This window comes from Nesoenas mayeri, assembly GCF_963082525.1.
Source record: "Nesoenas mayeri genome assembly, chromosome: 3".
NCBI classification, from domain to species: Eukaryota; Metazoa; Chordata; class Aves; order Columbiformes; family Columbidae; genus Nesoenas; species Nesoenas mayeri.
In genome coordinates, this window is record NC_137544.1 from 64568182 (window position 1) to 64589586 (window position 21405).

At 43.0% G+C, this 21405-nt stretch overlaps 1 protein-coding gene across 1 annotated transcript in view; it reads right to left on the reverse strand.

Annotated features, from left to right (window-relative positions):
• ARID1B (AT-rich interaction domain 1B) overlaps positions 1-16428 on the reverse strand; it is a gene marked incomplete at its 5' end in the record, with an annotated part of 326929 nt that extends 310501 nt beyond the window's left edge. The window contains one exon of the mRNA XM_080342352.1: positions 14950-16428. Within this exon, the coding sequence (XP_080198478.1) occupies positions 14950-16428 (1479 nt within the window). The remainder of the gene's footprint in view (positions 1-14949) is intronic.
• Positions 16429-21405: the final 4977 nt, after the last annotated feature.

The window sequence follows — 21405 nt, forward strand, 5'->3', positions numbered from 1 at the left end:
GTCAAGTGCTTCAATAATTTAGTCTCTATCTTTCTGACAATTTAATTCTCACCTCATTTGCTGTAGAAGTTAAAACATTTCAGACAACCTTGAGGAAGCCACGCTTCCTCCTCCCTATTCCTGTACACAAAGCAGAGAGAAAAAGTACATCTAAAAACCATGCTACTAGTTGAACTTCAAAATACGAAAGAGAACCATAAAAGATCTACAAAAGACTCTTCAGAATCTTTTGAAAACAAGCAGCTTTTCAGAGGATACTGAGCTCAGAAACCCAAGCTTAAGTGAAATAAATTGTAAATTTTTATGAGAAAGATCCCTTAAAAAGGGAGCAAACACAAATACTGGTTACACCAGCCTCCAGAAAGTGGAAAACACCGAAAACCTGCCACAGAGATGTCAGTGAAATTATTAATAGCAATAATACTTCAGTTTGGGCATTTAAAACACTCTACTAGGAAAGGTTAAGTGACCCTAGAGATAATTAAGGATTACAGTAACCATTTTGCAGGACACATAGATAAATCCCTTCTGCAAAATGCATTTTTTTTTCCTCTTTAACCATTTCGTAAAAAAATGCATTGCCCAAAAAATAGCACCCCTGTGTTTCCTTTGGGACTTCTGACCAATTTCATCCCTCAGCACTACACTGGGTTTCATCGCTTTGGTTCTGGAACACATCCCCAGCACTCCGAAACCTGCTTGCTCCCACAGACACCATCTCCCTTGGTGGCAGAGACCCCTCGCCTGCGCTGCGCCTCCTTTCCCCCCCATACCCAGCAAAGCCCCCCAGACAGACCCAGAGGAGAGACCAGCAGGAGGGCTGCGGAGCCAGGACCACCACCTTCACAGCAGCTCCCTCCCAGGGGTGCCCACGCTTGCCATGGCTGAAATGCCAGCAACGGGCCAAGAGCTTCCAACGGACTGTGACAAAACTGCTACCCCATTTCCAAATCGAAAGCTCGAATCTCTCTGCAGAAATTGCGTTCCTAAGCGTTAAGGTCAACTGATCCGGAAATTCATCCTCGTACTTTCAAGTTTGCCAGTATGCCTCATGTCTGCAAACAGGCTTGAAAAGAAACACTGACAGCTCTTACATGCAAAAATGTAACATATCACGAGAAAAGCAACAGCAGGAAAAAGTCTTAATAGGTATTATAAAAAAGGACAACAAAAAAAGAAAACTATCAGGCTTGACAGAAAATGGGTATTAAAACCATTAGTTCTAATGGGTTAGCAAGATAACGAAGGAAGGTTAGTCCAGAACTCCAACAGAAGGCTGGAGTCATTGCCTGTATGATTTGAAAACACTGTAAATCGTTGAAGGAATTAACTTCACCTGCCCTTTGACAAAAACATCTGAGCTTATCAGCCTAGACTCCTTTACAGCAAGGGGAAAAATAGGAGCATGATTCATTAGATCTGCATTATGTATCTACTTTAGGATGAGATGATTCACACCAAAGAAAATACTATTTCTTTACACCAAAGTGAAAAGCCGCCACAAAAAGATCAGGTATAAATGCCTACAATACAGATGCTTGGATGAGTCCCACCTGTGAAATCTAGTATTTCAAAGATACTGAAGGCTTATTTGGCCACTGCAATCAGCATATTGTGTAAAATTATCATCTTGGGGAAAAATATACACATATATGTATGTATATATACCTTTTATCTTTCTGCCTCAGATTTCCTGCTCCAGAGAAACTAAATATCTGCTATGATTTACAGAGTAATTTTACACTCAAGATACAGCTTCATGATGAGTTTAAGCTGACACAGGCCAGTACCATCACCAAGAGGGGCTGTCCTGCCCTGACCCCCACCCTCACCACACACTCCCTTGCTTTGCCTCTGTCCTGCAAACCAGACCAGCTCAATGACCTGGCTGGAAGTGAACCATTCACAGGTTTTATTTCGTAGGATTACTTTTCAGACAAATCAGCAAGCTGATGCGACTCACCTTACGACACAAGGGAAGCAGCAGGGAGCTGACAAAAGGGTGGGACTAGTCTTTTCAGCACAAGCGAAGTCTTACATAAGCTCCAGACAACCATTAGACTCACCCTTCGGTGTAAAATCTTTTAGCAACAGAAAACTCGATAAAAGGGTATCCAAGGAGTGTAACAAAAGGCTACAGAAAAATGCAGAGGTAACCAAATTAGGTTTTCAAGTCTTCTTCAGTTTGCCCCAAAGAAATTCTGGCTTGGTATCTACATAAAAGGCACATGTGCATTTAGTTCAACACATAGTTTCCTATACAATTTATGTGTAACAACCTTTCTCCTGTTCGTTTGCTCTTTGTCTCAGCCTCTGATTCTCAAAACCCAAGAAAAATAAAAGGCTGCCTTTTTGAAGAATATCCAGTTGGATCTTCTGATCAATGTCTAAAGAATTAACTCAATTAAAAAAAATATTCCCTACTTATTACCAAGCATTAATCTAAAAATTATAGACAAAATATGCCACAGAATTCTCAGGATCAGACAAACATTGGGGGGGGGGGGGGTAATGAATAACATTCATTGTGTCCTTCAGTCTACAATAGGATATATAACCCCACTTCCAGAGATAAAAACATTTTCACCTATTCTTGGCATGCTGGCTGAGACAACTTGCTCAAGTAAGACAACCACATGTGAGTTCAAGGACTTCAAGAAAGTAAAAATGTCATCAGAAATCATAATTATTTGAACCTTCTGTTATGATGCCATGACCAGCTGCAGCCTTTAACAAAAAGCACCTAATTTCTTCCTTCATCTCTTCAATGAAGACATCAACACCAAGCAAAGAAAAACTTTAAACTGAATGTTAAAAAGCAGGAGTAGAGAGAAGGAACAAACAGGGTAAGTCAGACTCAGCTTTTTCAAACCTAAGACGACAAGCAACTATCACAGGTAAATCTGAGAATTTTTTTCAAGAAACAAGAATTGTGGCAAATAAACATCTAGATCATCTTAGAGGCAAAACAACAGAATTTGGAGACTACCATGCGAGAAGATACTGGCTTTTGTTGTTCTTTGAATTCCTAAGGTATTTTCCTAGAACAATGGAACCTTAATTAACTTTTTACACAGGCTTAGTTCACCATCTGAACAAGCTACATCCCCCAAAAGAAAATACAACACAGTAGAATAACAAACAACCATCTTTGGCAGCTTGCTTCTCTCCACACTCCCAATCTTCTGAGGACAATTAAAAGGAAATCTACAAAATGAAATATCAGGTACTATAAAACTGCATAGACTGCATCTAGCACATCGCATTCACTACTTAATATAGACAATTACATGCGAAGTGTTTACTCTCCTCGGTTACTGTATTTTCTACTTTGCACATATTCAGCAACACCACACTTCAATTTCCATGCTGACATCTTTTCAAATATCTTTTGGGCAAATACAGAAAGAGATTTTTAATTATAGCTGCCATGCCAGGTAAAAAGGAAATAAATTGTGCACATCACATTTACATTCCAGATTGGTTTTGTCTCCTTTGTTTTTTTCCCCTCTATTCTAAGTCTGCTATTATTAATACTTAGAGGATCAGCATTACAGGAACCTAAAATAAAAAATAAAAAACCAACAACAACCAAACAGCATTATCACCCACAGATACCTACTTATATGATTCCTCCTAATATACTGCAAGGCCTTGCCACGATTTGGGGGCTTGCCTTTTTTTTTTTTTTAATGTAAATTGACCTCCAGTCACTGTAAGTCCCCACACAGGAAGGTGGCTTGTGAACGAAGGCACTTCCCCAGCTGTCACTCTTTCCCAACAACTTTTGTGCATAGGTGCCTTGGAGGACAGAGAGGAGCAAATACAAGTAAGAGAGAGAGATGGATACCAGGGTCACACAAGAGCTATTTTCTCCTCGGATATATGGTCACACTACTCAGCATCATACAACTGTAAAACGACAGAAGACAATAAGGACGGCTGTTCCATCACCCTGATGATTTGGAAAGTGAGAAAGATAGGAATTTGGAGACAATGTTTAAAGAAGGAAAACAAAAAATCACAAGAAAAAGGAGCAAAAAAGATGATGACATTTGCATAACTTTGGGAAGGAAGTGAAAGATAAGCAAATAAGCCACAAATAAATCTCTCCCCGCAGGGGAAAAAAAAAAAAAGCAGAGGAAAAGCCTTGAGCAACCATATCTCACGACAAATCTGACACACAGTAGTGTTAGTACCTCCAAAAAGAAGTACACAAATGGATCTACCATTCTGCCAACCACACTCTAGCAAAGCACCAGCTCACTCAGCTTAAACCACCCCACCCACCCCTCCCCCCCAAAAAATCAAAGTGTGGTGGTAGTGGTATTAAAATGAGTTTTGAAAAAAATAAAAGGAGGAATGGGGGGGGCTATGCAAAGTCTTACTGGGGCAGTCAATCCCTCTCCTCTGCTTGTCCACAAGTGCTGCATTTGGCAAGCTCCTTATGAACAAACGAATCCCTAAATGATACCCCAATATGTGACTGCCTACCCATGTACCTAAACCTAAGATTTACTGACGGTGTCAAGTCATCCATAAAACATAGCGTTCATCACCAGCATTCACACATAAAAATCTCGACAGCTTAGGCTGTGGTAGCCCTCAGATCCCAAGCTAATTCTTGGAAAAATCTTTATTTTTAAGTGTTGGCAACTATGCCAACACATTGAGCACTTCAAGAAGACCGTTGTAAAACCCAAGACCGTTTGCTTCAGATGCTGCTCAATCATCCCCTCTTCTTTAGAGGAAGAGCTCAATTAAGTTGGGAACTTTTCTGAATGATTTTAAATGGGTTTTTTCATTGTGGTTGGATCTCAGTTAGTGTAATTGCTATTTATATCAAAACATTAAAAGGTCTGGTTATGAGGTTTATTAGAAAAGCAAAATGTGTTTTTAATACCTAAAAAAAAACCCACAACAAAATACTTTGTAGGACTGTTTTCCCCTGTATTTGCATACCACATGTTAAACAACAACAAAGACTATTTTACAAAGTTAGAAGTCTCAAAAATATCCCTAAAGTAGTAGCTCCTACCTTGTGTTAACAGGAAAAATGCTTTTGTGCCATGTTGGAGGGGTATATCGAGTGACATGTGTTGGTGTCAGGATTTTAAAGAAAAAAAAATACATTGTAAACCAAAATATAACATACAACGTAAACAAATACACCCTGCACTTAATAGCAAAAATACAATTTTAAATGTAAAAAAGTGTTACTTGAAGACAACCGCTAGAAATACCCCACATAACGTTGTTTCAAAGACGAGAAGGCAGAGGGTGACACAGGAGAAAACCGCCTTCGACAGGCAGCTAAGTGACACACAGTCAAGAATTAAAACAAACAGTAAAAAAACCAAACCAAAACAAAACTGAACTAAACAAAGCATTCCTCACACCTCTCCCTTTCCACGCGTGTTTCCTTCTGCCGGTGCCGCTCACCCCCCCGCACGCCCCTGGAATCCCATCTCCTCGCATTACCTCTGCCCAGGTCAGGGATGAATGGCTGTCAAACTCCCCGAGGAAAGAAAAAGAAAAAAAAAAGAAAAGAAAAAAAACAACATACACACAAAACCCCGCACCATCCCCCCTTCTTTCTTCCCGAGGCAGCACGTTTCCATTGAGAAGCACATGGCTAATCTCCATATGTGAAGGTCAGGGCACTCCAGCCGGGGAGGTGAAGAATGGAGCGGCTCACGTAAGGGGCCGCCCCGCACACCCTGGCCCGCTGCCCGACCAGCGAGATTGTTGAAAAGCAATAGATAGCTTCTGGCAGCGGCCGGGGGAAAAATATTTTGATCATGTGACGCTATACAAGCTAACTAGTTTGCTTCATGTGTGAAACTTTTACAGACGCTACAAATACCGCGTTTGTAATCGGCCCCAGAACCCGGCCCCGCTCTCCCCCCACCTCCCCGGGGGAAGCCTCTGCCGCCAGCCAGCGGTTCTGCCGGCTGCAAAGCCCTCGGTCAAGAAAACTTCGGTTTAAAACAAATTACGGAAAACAGAATGCAACCAGCTAACACCTATCTATCTATCTATCTATCTATCTATCTATCTATCTATCTATCTTCTTGTTACATTTCACGACTATTAAATACATGGCATCATGAAGTTATCCGCCTTGCAAAAATCTCCCTGTTTACAGGAAGGAAGAACTTTCAAATACAAGTAAAACTGCCAAATAAAATTATTTTGCCATTACTGGTACAAAACTAAAGCATCCTCAAACGTATCTACATGTATTTTCCCAGAAACATACATTAAAATAGCCTCTATCTATGACCACCTGTAAAAATCTCAAAACAAGAACAGCTCTAAAGAACATGCTCATTTTTCTGGACTTGGGAATTTTAAGCAACTTAGAAACACTGAATTTAAAAAAAGAAAAATCACAAAAGCTAAATTATTTTCCAGAAATCACGTCTGAAAGTAAGACATCAATACTTCTATTTCATATAAACAGAGAATATCCAAAATATTCACAACATAAATTGCTACACACACAAAAAACCCCCGCAGAACTCCATACATTCAACCCAAATCAAAGGCTGCAAATAAAGAAGCATATTCCTTTGATGCTGTCAAAACAAACCTCCTTATCTTTATTTTTAACTTTAAAAGAATAAAATTTAAGAACTACAAATCCTGTCCTTGTGCTTTCAAAAGACATTTTCAGAGCTGATGTTTCAGTATCTTGTTTACAAACAAGTAAGTCTGACAAGCTAACCAAATAACATGATCAATGTTGGGAACACCTAGTCTCAGATCTCACTCAAACAAATAGAGAGCAGAAGGTACAGTGCAGACTGGATACCTTCACATAAAGTAAGAATTTAGGCTGCTTATTTATTCTGCATGACATCGGAATTAAAAATGCACATCAAACTCAAGTATTTAAATAAGGCAAATATTATCCTTATTTTAACATACGGAAACTGAGGTATTCAGTAGTAAAACCAGCTACACTTAGATCAGGAAGGCAGCAGACAACTCTCCAGAATTCCTCCACTAATAACGTTTTTCTGAAGTCACATAATTTACCCACCATGGCTGCATTCACTGCTTGTGTAAAGAAGGCCCTTTTCCACTTCAATCTATGAATTAAGCCATGTCCACACTGGGAACTGCACACATGACTACAATTATGTTTTAAAACAGCATGTCTCCTTTTGGGATTTTCAGAACCAATTTTCTTTCTTTAACTCAAACAAACAATAAACAACCAAACTCCACATCTTCCTGTGAAAGCAAGCAGCACCAGGGGCTGTGCTACACAGCAAGGCAGCCGAGTCTGTCCTGCACAACACAGATCACTTGGTGCTTTTAAAACATGATCAAAACATGTCACGCAACTGTCTACTTTGTGAAAAACTCAGCAAGTTACTTCTAGCATAACAGCCATACCTGTAAACCCCTCAGGAGAGGCTACTTAATAAAGACTGTTGTTACTTTGCCAGTGCAGATACACTACAACCCCAATGGTAAGCTAAATACAAAAAAGGGTTTGCCACAACTCTTATTAATCGAGGATGCAATTAATTCCCTGAACCTAACTATGTAGCTACAACAGCAGAACTTCACAGTGGACCTGGCCACACGGTCTTTAAAGGGAAAATAAATTTTTGATTCAGTAACTTAGAGGAATCAAAACCATTTTGTAACTAACACAGCTAGAAAAAGAACTAACATCCGACACAAACCCCTGCTACTGAAGATTTTTTTTGAGAAAGTAGATAATTAAAATAAATTCCAAACAAAGCTGTCAAAGGAAAAAAGATCCTGAGTGTAACAGTTCAGAAGCTTGCAAGACTCTATTAGTAACACAACTAACACTACCCCATTAAACAAGGTGGGTGGTTATACATTAAAGAGTTTTCTCCTTTTTTCAGCAAAAATGCTAAAGCAAATAAGTGACCAAAAAAAAAAAAAAAAACCTCCCACATATATCTAATTTCTTTAAAAAAAACCAAAAAAGGCAGAAAAAAGATTAGTAGAAAATGCCTTATCCACCCCCCCCAATAGTCAGAAAGAGACTGAGAGGGGCTGCAGGGGGAGTTCAGTGACACAGCCCTACACATGGAAATGTCAGAGGGCCTATCACTCAGATGGAAGTCTTCAGAAATCATTATCAGATCACAAACCTAAATTGAGTATATTTTCAAATCTGAGAATGCTATTATAAAGCAGGGGGAAGACATGGCACAGCAGTGAATTCTTAAATGCAGAACACCATTTGGCAATTAGGGAAGTTCAGGTGCAAAAGATCAACTAACTAATACTTACTGAAATTGGAGAAAGGAAACAAATCACATACTTCTTATGCTTACTCCTTCTGACATAGTTACTAACACCACCATGAGTCAAATGCAAGAAGTAATATGCAAGTAGATAAAACACTGACAGCTCAGTGCTGAAAGAAATTCCTTTCACACACTGCAGAACCATCAAATTCTGTTATATTTCCACAAACTGGCCACTATCCATTCAGAAATTCAGCAGCCTCATTACTTAGCTTGCTAGTTTATAATGAAATTAACGCTTCCACTATACATAGAATATAAATGCGCAACATACCAACACCCTTTCAAATCGACTGAAAACTATTACACAGATCTCACATTGGTTTTAATAAACATAAATGAAATATTTTTATAATAGCATCAGGATAATGATCTTGGGTTACACAATTTTCTAAATAGTTGCAGGGGCCTTCAGATTAAGTAAGCTACCTATTCAGGGAATACAAAGTTTGCTGAAGGTACTTTATATATGCAGTAAGAACAATTCCCGTATGAAAAGCCATCTTTAAACAAGACACAACAACTGTAATGTCTGCATCAAATTTGCTCACTTGAAAAATGAAGACAATTTATCTGCCAGACTAAACAACAGGACTTGGTCATAAGGAAGCCTGTGCATGAACCCCAGCAGCCCCCAGCACATACTTGTGCTCTGTGCATCATATTCATCAGAAGGCAAGTCCTGCAACACCAGCTAACCTCCTGGGCACTTGTTCAACTCAATTTTCCATTGAGTTTAATTTCTGTGAGAAATCCAGTGACTTGATATAGATGATACAGAGTACATAATGATAAAACAGTGCAAGGAATACTTGAATTTTAGATGACAGTGCTTTTAGTTTAAGGTGACTATATTGACACAGCAGACAAATCCCTCATTTCGCTCAGTCATTTGTCTTCTCAGTCCTCTCAACAGAAAAAAAACCCCTAAATTCTCCCACAACAGAATGTGTTCACAGCAAGACTAGATTTATTCAAAAGGTGAAGTTTACAGCACCAAAATTCTATTTCTGTCTAAGAGACCCCTGTTTTCCGTTGTGCCTGCCTGAAGGAAGGTGTATGTAATATGCCTCAGTTTCCCCATCTTTTACTATAGGAAGAATCGTCCGTCCCTTACACCAGTGCAAGGCACACTACAAAGACAGTGTAAAGATCAAACATGCTTGGAATATTGTTACTGAGAAAATAAATTTAGTTAAACATAGTCTTGCTCTTGCACAAATTAGCCATCTACTGTCCCCAAAGCGCACTGTTCACAAATTACATCAACATCTTGGGATGCATCTATCACTGAGGATTCCTTGACTGGCTGAGTCTGGCCCTTGTGGAACTGACGTGCTCTTGGTGGACCACTGGATGCCATACTCTCAGAAGTACAACAACAGAAACCCTCTGGCCCACCTGCAACAGAAACATTGCAGCACTGTGCCCACACATAAGCATTTTTTGTGTATAACTCAGCATGAAAAAGAAGGATTGGATAACAGAAAAACTGAAAAGGTATGCTTATGGTCTGATGGGCAAAACATAGATCTGATATATAGAAAGCTTTCAAGTTTACTAAAAAATAATATTTAAATTTATTGACAGGTAAGCCTTCTTTAAAATAAATTTTACTCTAATACAATTGGCTCCACAAGATTTTGATGTATTACATCTATTTGCTTCTCTCGGCACCAAGCGATACAAAACCAACACTGCTTAGTACCACTCTTCTATTACTAGTTTTCAAAACAAATTTGAAAACCACTAAGGTATACTTTTAATTTAAGTTTAATTAAAGTCCTCATTCAGTCCTACCAAAACATGTATTTAGCACTATGTAAATAGCCCCAAAATTGAAAGAAAAAAGGTTTTTTTTCCTAAGTACCTTAATAATCACAATTCTAAAATATATTCTAGCAAGTTAGCCTAACACAAACACATGCTACTGAAATTCTGCAGCCTTGAGCATGCATGCACAGCGAGTGCGGCAATACTATTTTACATATCCACAGAGAATCTTCAAAGCCTCCCAATAAATGGCACATTTTGAAAAAGTACTGAAATGTAACTAGTTAGGACACAGGTACATTCTTAAGAAAATAAGGATAAATAAACTGCTGCCATTCACACATTAACAATGAGAATTTCAAAATACCTATGACAAAATATTTGAGATGCAAAATAAGAAAGACCAATCAGCAGCTATCGAAACTTGTTTTCATCACACAAATTTCATCTAGTTTTAACTAAGATACTATTTCAGAATGAAAAAGCATCACCTAACAGACCATGCTGAGTAATTAAAAAAAATTTATGATACATATATAACTAGAAAATTTACCAAAAGATTAAATGCCTTAGTTTTTTATCCCTAGAGACTTGAATCAGGATACCAAAAAGATAGTAATCGACCGCTTAGTTGTAGAATCCTTAAACGATGGAGGCAGTAATACAGCAGACAGGTTTGCATCTCTCTTTATTGTATCTCATACACAGGGTCCTGCTGTTCAACATGTAGTCATAAGCACTACTACAGAAACCAATAACTGAACATCAAACCACAAAGTGTCCAATATACAGTTGTTACATATATATATATAGATGCTACTAACTGAGAATATTGCTATTTGCTACTTCTAAATAGAAGCTATGTGAATACTAAACTGTTTATTCGAAAATGCACAGGGAAAAATATATTTTATTCTCCCATTGAGACATCAAGAATCTATTCACCACACTAACAGCTGTTTAACGGCCTTCAGGCACAGGACATGATTCTGCAGCCCTGGCTTAGCCAGAACTCCCAATACAGGCAATCTATTCGGCATAAAAAGAGCTGCAGAATCAGGAATATTCCGACTTTCTTCACTGCAAAACAAAAGATTCATACACACACAAACTCAGAGCAGCTCAACATATTTTTTTCTAGCACTTGATATATACCTTATGCTATATAGGTATTCCCGAAAAGACCCAGGTTCTCTCTTTGTGTATAAGCCTATGTAAATCTTACTCACGTGCACAAAGGAGAAAGATATATACAAAGCACACACACAGAGAGCAACTAATGTGTTAAGATACTGCAGTGCAAATCAGAAGCGAAGAATAAAAGGAGCCTCAGGACTCTAAATATCCATACTCTGCCAAATAATTGATCAATAATCAAAATAACTGAATGACAAGGTACCATACTAGCTCTACAGAACTCCTCCACGATCAAATCAATGTATCTGCATGAGCGATATCTATCTGCTTTGAAAACGTGTGTTTCTTCAGAAACAAGAGGCCTCTTTTTCGAGCTTCATCTCACGACTGGGTAAGGTGATTAAATAAAATGGCAGCAAAATTTTCTTAAATAACTTAACAGGCTGGACAAACACACAAGTCAGTTCAGAGTGAGACATCACAGTTCTGCATATCACAAAAAATTACCCATGCTGAGGCACATATTTCCTGAACAAGCATCTCGGATGTTGTAGCCTGCTGACCGTCCTTTTTCTCTGTTAATAGCACAGTAGTTTCTTATAGGGGCCAATCATCATCTGCTTTGCAAAGACACATGACAAGTGAGTATATTCTAAAATGTGTATACACATACACAGAGTATACACACAGATTATTATTTTAAAAAATAAAGATAAGCCTTCTGTTCAAATGCTGGACTAATATTAATGTTTTTCCTCTTTCACAAAGCAATAAATTACTTAACATATATAGACACGTGGGAATTAAAAATTAAAAAACATCATACAAAAATAATTGTGTTCCGTATTTCTTTTCTATTGGACGCAATGTATTTTATACATTTAAAGTATTAATTTAAAATCTAAGAAAATGTCTTATCTCAATAACTTTCTGGTAAGATGGAAAAATCATAATACTAAGAACACTCATAACTTGCCTTTATGACAATTACTTTGAAGAAAAAATCATAATTTTTTAAAAGATCAGAAAAATTGTGCCCTTTCCAGACTGCTCTTTCTAAGCTGCACCTTAATTCTTATGCTACAAAAAAAATGAAACTAAGAAATCTGTAAGAGAGGATGTAAATCTATAAACATAAGGAAGTATTTCTAAGGGTCATATCGAGGACATAATGAATTTACTCTCACCCCTCCAATAAAAATAAAATACTTTAAACTATTTCTGCAGAAACAGCACTCTGAACTAATATGTACTATGTCTACCCGACAATGGTTTTCCCAGCTTTTGAAGCCATAAATTCTGAACTGTATTCAAATGCAAGCAGTGAATGCAAATATTTTTAAATTAATTATGAAAAGTTATGCATATGAAGCCTCATTACCTTATGGCTTCCAGTGACCCTTTCACCAGAGCAAATTAAAAAAAGGTAAAAATTAACACTCACCAAAAAAAAAAGGGAAAAAAAAGAAAAATAAATAAAAATCTTGTTTCCCTAGAAGAAAATAGAGGAAACGGAATAAAAACTAAAAATGTGACACGAGTGGCCTGTTGGAAGTAGACAAACACACACAGGCAGTCCATCCAGGGTTTCTATTATTATTTTTTCAGGATTAATGCACTGTTCACAAAATTAAACGATGTTTTCTCCATGTTCTGTTCATTAGTTTACGGAGAGATCCAGCCATTTGAGGACCCCAAAAGCATACACCTTCATTTGTTCCTGTCACTCCTCACTGTTAAAAGCTATTAAAAGATTTAACAGTTCTTAATAGAAAGATGTTGTTGAAGGGAAAAGAAACCCATAAAATTCTAATGTACTACTCCATATAACACAATTCACTTTCCTACTGAGAATTCAAGCCTAATCTCACACTCGTGTAGAAAAATGAGATCAACAACTCCCGATGCTCCTTGAAGTATTCAAACGCAAAAGCACATTTCCTCCCCCAATATCGGGATTCGTTGCAGAGATGAAACAAATGCAACCTCTGGCAGAAGAGCTCCTTTTCCCCTTCTTTGTACAGTACACGGCGTTTTCTCACCTACAGCAGCTACAAGCAAACCAGATTTTTTTTTAAGAGGCATGCACAGGTTAGGCACCACGCTAGCAGAAATGTAACGAAATCAGTATTTGGATTTATTATTTTTTTTCTTTACAAAAATCTAGTCCCCCGCATAGTATCAATAAGCTGCAATATCAAAAAATGTTTTTTTAGAGGCACAAAAGCGCAACTTGAAATCCCGAATCCTCGTCCAGGTGCCGTTATTACAAGATACTCCCCTACTGCCTCCAATTAGCAAAGAATTAAAGAAAGAAAACAACAACAAAAAGAAACAAACTAATAAATAAACAGATAGATCGATGCTCAGAGAAGCCACGCCGTCTAACCAGGCTGGATGGGGTGGGAAACGGGGGAGGGGAGAGGGGAAGGGAGGGGAAGGTGCCCCTGGCTTTCGCGGGTGCCGCTGCCCGGGCCCGCGCCGCCCGTCCCCGCCGCGCGGCCGCCCGCGTTATTTGTGCCGGGGCTTCTGTGACTGCGCCGCTCAGCGCCTCTATTTACATCAGCGGCGCGAGGTGCCCAATGGCGAGCGGGGAGCCAATCAGATGGCAGATTAGATGTCAACTCGGAGGCAGCTGTCTGGAGACGGTTGCAGCCAGTTTACCTCCACAATTCAAATTCCGAACCTGGCGGCGGGGACCCGGCCGCTCCTCGGGCACCGGTCGCCCGGCGGGGCCCGCCGGCTCCCCGCACCGCCGCGCCCACCCCGGAAAGGCGCTGCGCCGCGGCCCGCCGCCCCGCCATCATCGCGCCTATCTGCCCATCGATCGGCGGAGTTACCGGGCTGGCGCAGGGGGTGCGGGCGGGGGTGGCGGCCCGCCCGGGGCCCGCGTCCCTTTACGGACGCCAAGGACTTTTCTTTTTTCTTTTTTCCTTTTTTTTTTTTAGCACTTTTTTTTTTCCTCCCGGTTTGATTTCCGCGTGTGTTTGGAGAGAGAGAAACGTAGTTATGCGCGCGCGCACCCACGCGCGCTTCTGCTGGTGGGCATGTCCCCTTCAGGTCACCGGACCGGGGCGCCCCACGCGCCCCGGCCCGCGCCGCGCGGACAGGGGCGCGGGCACACGCGCTCACACACACACGCACACGAATACACACACGCGCGCTCTCCCCACAGCGAAAGGAGCCCGGCTGCTCCCAGTGGATCTCACTGCGGTAACTCCACCAGTGACAAACTAATTTGCTAAGAGCGTGCAACGGCGCAACTCGCTCTGTTAAAAAAAATTAACACGTTAAAAAGAGGAAAAGAGAAAAAAAAAAAAAGCACCGTGGAAGATAATGGACGTTTATCCCCCGGGAAGCCCCGGATCCGACACTCCGGTTACAAAATCCACCACCCCCCCCCTCCGCCCCCGTCCCAAGCTGCCTGTCCTCTGGGCCCTGCCTCTCTCCTCCACTGTTTCAAAGTGGAGGGAAAAAATATTAATTGGGACTGCGAACAACCTAATTTCGGCAGCGAAACCCGCACTTCGGTGCCTCCAGCCCCAGCGGGGCCGCGCATTGTGCGCCGCTCACCCCTCCTACGGAGGCAGCGAGGAGAACTGGCCCGGAGGAGGGAGGAGAGAGGGGGGAAAAAAAGAGGGGGAGGAAGGATAGGAAAAAGAAAGTTAATGATAAAGAAACTAAGACCTCGACACGAGTGGCACGGAGCCGTCATTAACCGAGCGCGGGGGCTTACCTGGGTCCTGCTGATGGCCTGCCCGGTGTTCCCAGGGCTCATCGCCGGGTGATTTCTTTGTTGTGCCGCTGCCCAGGCCGGGTTTGCCGCTCCGTACTGGGCGCCGATGTCCTTGCCCATGCCCATGCCCGCCGCTGCCTGCTGGCTTCCCGGGGCGGCCGCCGCTGCCTGGGGCTGGGGCTGCGGCGGGGCGCTGGGGCTGCTGTAGTCGGGGTAGCTGCTGCCGTAGCTCCGCATCATGGGGCTGGGGGACGTGAGCAGCTGGTTCAAGGTAGGGGTGGCCCCGGACGGGTGCTGGTTCTGCCCGGAGAACCGCGCGAAACCGCCGGCCCCCGCGCCGGCAGCAGCCTTGCCGAGGCCGGCCCCGCCGCCGGGGCCCATCATCATGCCGCCGCCCGGCTGCCGCGGGGAGCTCAGCACCCCGTAGCCCGCCGCGGAGCCCCCGTAGCCGCCGCCGCCTGCCCCGGCGGCCGCCGCCGCCACGGCTCCCGCGCCGCCGCCGCCGCCGGGGCCGCGGCCGTAGCCCGGGTAGTGGTTGTACTGGCTGTTGGGGTAACCTTCGTGGGAGTTTTGCAGGGGGTCCATGCTGTTGGGGGCCGCCGTGGGGTGCATTATCCCCATCCCGGGGCTTTGTTGTCCGCCATGTTGATCAAAGCAAGGCCCGGCGCGGCTCGCCGTAGCGCTGCTGGCAGGGGCAGCGTTGCCATAATAGCTATTGAACTCCGAGACACCCACCGCGGAGGGGCCGCCGCCGCCTCCCCCGCTCCCGCCGCCGCCGCCGAGGCCGCCGCCGCCGCTCCCAGCGCTCGGGGGCGGCTGCTGGGGCTGCTGCTGTCCGCCCAGGGGTCCCAAGCCGGGGTGATCGTAGCGGCCGCCGATGGGCTCGCCCATCTTGCCGGGCATCTCCTCCTCGTCGGTGCCTTTATTCAGCATTTGCTGCGGCTGCTGGGGGGGCTCGGCCTGAGCGCCCAAAACACTGTCTTTTCCTCCATGTTGCTGCTGCTCCATGTCTGCACTGGGCTGAGCAGCGCCGCCACCGCCGTTGTTGTTGCTGCCGCTGCCGCTGCCGCCGCCGAGGCTGCTGTTGTTATTCTGCACGGGATGGTGCTGAGGCGGCGGCTGCTGCGGCGGCGGCGGCGGGAATTGATTTAGCTGCTGCTGTAGTGCATGGTGGTGGTGGTGCGGGTGGTGGGCATGGTGGTGGTGGGCATGGTGATGCGGGTGGTGGGCATGGTGGTGGTGGGGCGGCGCGGCGGGGTGATCGCCTCCGACGCTCTTCAGCTTGTGGTTGGGGAGCAGCCCCGTCTCCATGGCCGAGCCCGGGTTGGAGGAGGAGGAGGAGGAGGAGGAAGAAGACGAAGAAGATGAAGATAACGCCGAGGAGCTTCCACCTTCCTTCAGAGCCGGCTCCGAGGAGGAGCCGCCGCTGGCGTTGTTGTTGTTACCGGCGGCAGCGGCGGGAGCCGCGTTATTGGCCATGTTCAGCGGCTCGCTGTGGTGGTGGAGGACATGGTGATCTACATTATTCACGCCGCTGCTGCTGCTGCTGCCGGCCGGACTCCCCTCTCCGACCCCCAGCGCGGGGGCCGGCCCGGGTGCCCCCGCGGCGGCCGCGGCCCCGGCCCCTCCCGGACCCCGGTCCGGGCCCAGGCCGCCCGGCAGGTTCGGGGCTTTGCCCTTGCTGTTGTTCGCACCCGCCGGAGCCGCTGCGACTTGCGCGGCCATGATCATCGCAACATTGCGAGTCCGGAGAAATTAGTGCTGCTAATAGTAACTACTAAAAAAAAAAAAATTGAAAATTAAAAAAAGTCGACCCCCACCCTCAAAAAAGGAGGGCGAGCACGGGGGGGGGGAGGGAGAGGGGCAGAAAGCGAAGCGGCCGGGGAAGGGACTTGACTGAGCCAAGAGTATCCCCTGCGGACCGCTCCGCACGCACCAAATTACAGAAATTTCCCTCCCCGAGTCCGTGATTGCGATTAGAAATGGTAAGAACGCCTTACGGTCTGTGCCTGTTCCTGCTGTGTGATTTCATGTTGAAAGTTTTTTGTTCAGGTTTAAATGAAACTTTTTTTTTTTTTTTTTTCCTCCTTTCCTCTCTAACCCGGATATGGGTAAACACACGTCTGCCGGAGCCGCGCTGGCCCAGCATGGCATGAGCGAGCGAGCGAGCCAGCGCCGGCAGCCATCCCCCCTCCGCCCCGATCGCTCCCGCGCACTCGCAAAACGCGGACTGGACTCCGCACGGCTCCGGCTCCTGCTCCCCGCCGCCGGCAGCGGCGCGGCGGGATGGGGGGGGCGTGGACCCCCTCCGCTGCCCCTGCTCGCAATCGGGTCCCACTCGTGTGCGCGCCGAGTGTCGCGGCCGGCGCGGGGTTCCCTCCGGGCTCCGCGGAGGCGGCAGCCAAACGCGGAACTTGCGCGGGGGTTGCCCCGAGGCGCAGGGTCGGGCCGGACGCCACGGGCAGCCAAATGCCGCGGGGGGCTGTGGGGTCTGGGTCGCGGCTGGTCCCGCAGCTGCTGCGGGGCCGGGGGTGGCGGAGGCGCTGTCCCGAGCGGGCCGCAGCGGGGGGGGAGGGGAGGGCAGCCGCAAACGGGGAGTCCCGTGGCCAGATGTGCTGGAGCAGATGGATCGGTGGAACTTTCGGGGGCCGCATGTTGCCCCCGAGCCCCCAGTGTCATGCTCAAAAGACTCCTCGTTGTATTCCGAGGGCAGGAAAACGTTTTCTATGGCACTGAAAAATAAGCTTTTTTTTTTTTCTTTTCCCCGACTTTCCATCCCCCCAAAGATTTATATTGTGTGTGCAGACGGTTATAAAATTTAACCTGGAATTCTGCAGCGGTAGCATCTTTGCAGTTGTCCACATTGTCCAGCTGTCTCCGAATCCTAAAGATCATTTGCACTGATGATGCTTTTATATATAGGGCTGTTTTCAATATGTTCTAGGTACTTATTTGCAGATCAACAGGAGCTGATCAAGGAGAGCAAGACATTTTTGGCCTCATAATTGTTTCGCCAAACAATATAATTTCCAGTACACACAAGACGCTTGTGAAAACGTAGTAACACAAACCCCAAAATATGTAATCTGAGTAACTCTTACTCCAAGTGGGAAGCTGTTGCTGATGACCTACATTTTTGAGCGATCTTTCAGAACGGTTTGAACGGGCTTTTTTATAACTATCTTAATACAAATTATGCCCTAGTATAAGAAAATATAATAGTCACACACTATATTCAACAAATAAAAGCATTCAAGAGATAAAATACTTAGCTATGAATATAGAAAACTGGGATATTAGCGAGCGTTTTCAATATAGTAAGGGTCTAAACCATGCTGTTTTAAATGAATATATTTATGCACTCTGTTAAAGGTAAGCACGTCTTCAAATTTCAAAATGGATAAATATGAGATTCAATAATAACGGTAGAGAAAAACGCAGCATATCAAGACAGATGCTGTCATGGGTAGGTAGGCTTTTTTGAATCCACTGTGAAAACATTAAAGAGCAGAAGCTTCATGCTATAATGTTGAATTACATGCAAAGATTATTGATAAATGAACAGTGTGATTCCAGTGTCTATTAATTTGAGTTCTGTCTGAAAAGACAGAAATACTCTGATTTCCATTATGGAGTTAGTTTTGAAAAGTCTCAGTGCTCATCAAGTACATCTTGCTAATACTTCTGTTACAATTGTATTTTCTTCTTGTTATTTTTTTTTCCCCTACTCTTTGCAAATGCAAAGATGTTATATGGCCAGGAAAAAAACATAGAGCGGGAAAAAAATTGTGAGTAATTCTAGTGGGGGGAATCAGGTGCATACCCAAGGGTCATTACAGTCTGTAACAACAACAAATCGCAATTCTATGCAAACTGCTAGAAAGGGGTATATCATCTTTGTAGGAGAGAGAATAACAGAACTGTAAGATGAATTCATGCCAAATCATTCATCAGCTTTTGCCAAGAGAATACTACATCTTTGTTAGTGAGCCTTTTTGACATTTTCTCCTGGATTTTCTTCTTTTCTATATTCAAATGCACGCTAATTATACACATTAAACCACATGAGTTGATTTTTTGAAGTCTTTCATATGCAAATATAAATATAGATGTCTACTTGTGTGTATTTATTTACATGTGTACTCCAAAATAAAATATAAAATCAATTACACATTTATACATTAAGACATTTATATTCAAGCAATAATACATATTTTGAAAATCTGATAAGATGTACTGATAGCGCCTTGGTTGCAGATCGCAATACTTCCTCACATGCTCCACAACTCTTCCTGATCAGGAGAACAACCCGCAAAGTTTAACGCAGATTTACTTTGAAATGTTTTCCCCAGGAAAAAAAAAAAAAAAAAAAAAAAGGATGAGCCTTTAAACTGAAGAATTTATACTATTAACTCCTTTTCTTCCCATTTATTTCAGCAACTTGGCTACAAGGTTGGAACTAAGAGGCTATAAAATAGAGGCCCTCGGCACAATGAAATCAGTCTGCTATAAAAGGCAACACATGCCAGTTTTTCCTCCCCAATGGCAGATGCCACACCCTAAAGCAGACAGAAGGCACGGCAGTCTGTGCAAGGGAAGCACAACACAAAGCAACAACCATGGTTCAATTTTTTAGATCGCAAATAGTGTTGAAATTCCTTTTGCCATCTTTGCTCAGATGATGACTGGTGGTGTTTGTTAAATTCAAATGCTCCTTTCCAAACGCTCTCATTGTATGCATGAATTATGAATTTATTATAATATAATGTAAAAAAGCCCTAATTGCCATGCATATTATCTGCCGCAAAATGATTGCATTGATATTTGATATCACAAGTGCTCAGTTTCAACTTTAGTTCCATTTCCATTGTTTCTTCAATTTAATTATTTTCTATAAACCGATGTTGTCCAAGCACGGCTTCTTTCTCTTGATTTTTTTCTGATAAATTATAAACTCTAGTGCTCTTGGGACCCCTTTCCAGCATAAACAACATCACTTTCTAAACTTACTGTTGGTAATGTGTTTATTCCATTGGCTACGACATCCACACAGACCCCTAGGCCGTCCGGCTGTGGCTCAGCCCCATGGCAGTGAGGCGCCTTCCCCAGCTGTGCAGCAGCCGCTCTCCGTTTGGCTTTTAAATCATACAGAGAGTAACACTAAGGAGAGATACAGAAAACAAACCAATATTGTAATAGCCCTGAGGTGTTATTTTAGAGGTGTTGGAAGCAATCTTAAATTTTTTTGGTGAGGTAAAAATCCAGTCAGAGGTTCAAGAACCTGTTGCATCTGACCTGGGTACCCACGAGAGTCTGAAAAATCCCTGTGTTAAAAAAAAAAACAACACTTTTTGTTGCATTCTTGTTATGCTTTATGTTTCAATCCCCTGCGCAGTTTGATGGAACAGTTGTCAAATTCACGGGAATTCTCAATTTCCTTCTTTTAGATTGACATTAGATTTAATGAGGAAAAAAGAGAGAAGTATGCGGGCTTTTATTAAATTATCACTTCTTTTACTATTTAAACATCCAATCGAAATCATTCTGAAGTCAGTGCAAATCTTTTAATTGATTTCAATAAGGCATAAATCAGATCACAGAAAAGTAAGCAGCCAGCTCAGAGCTTTAGCTTTATGCTTTAGCTTGTTACTTGGAGCTATAGTAATAGGATTTTGCTTTTATGAGAACCTTTATGTGGTCAACATATAAATATAATCTAGTAGTGCTTTCTTTATTATGTAATATTTACATTTCAGTCACAAATGTAATATGTAAACTATTTCGGTTGATATCCAGCTGATAAGCCAGAATCTGTTAGGTGTAAAGCCTGTAGGTAAGTGTAATAGTTTTATTTTAGATGGTCATAATGAACTTTGAAAAAACAGGGTTTATGCCAACAGATTGTGGCCTAAAACGTGTAGAGAGTGACACATTCAACCATTTAATTAAAATCCATTCTTTAGCAGCTACTAATCCTGGGCAATTTAATCAATTTCTTCTGGCAATGTGTAAACAAAAGGACTTCAAAACATCACCATCTCCATCTCAAGAATGTCATACACAATTTTATTATGGAAATGCAACATTAGCAGGTTTTTTTCCTTCCTGGATTTAGACGACTTGAATAGAATGTTTAAATACCTCAATTTTACAAATGCGAATCATCCATTGAAGTCAATAAGATCACTCACTTCCTTAAAGTTAAGCCCTGATTAAGTGCTTCTGTGGACTGAGGCCTCTAGGAAAAAACAGCTCTTGAGTCTGTACTTTGGTGAGATAGCAGCCCAACCAATTACCTAAATCAAAACAAAATCTTCCACTTCGCAGTAATAGTAGGGGTTGTTGATTTCTGGGTTTACCTGCCAGTGAACTCTGAGCCTTCAAACTGAATTGCCTAATATTTCTGTATCCTATTTCATCGTTTGGGAACATCATTGCATTTTGGAGAAATCTAGG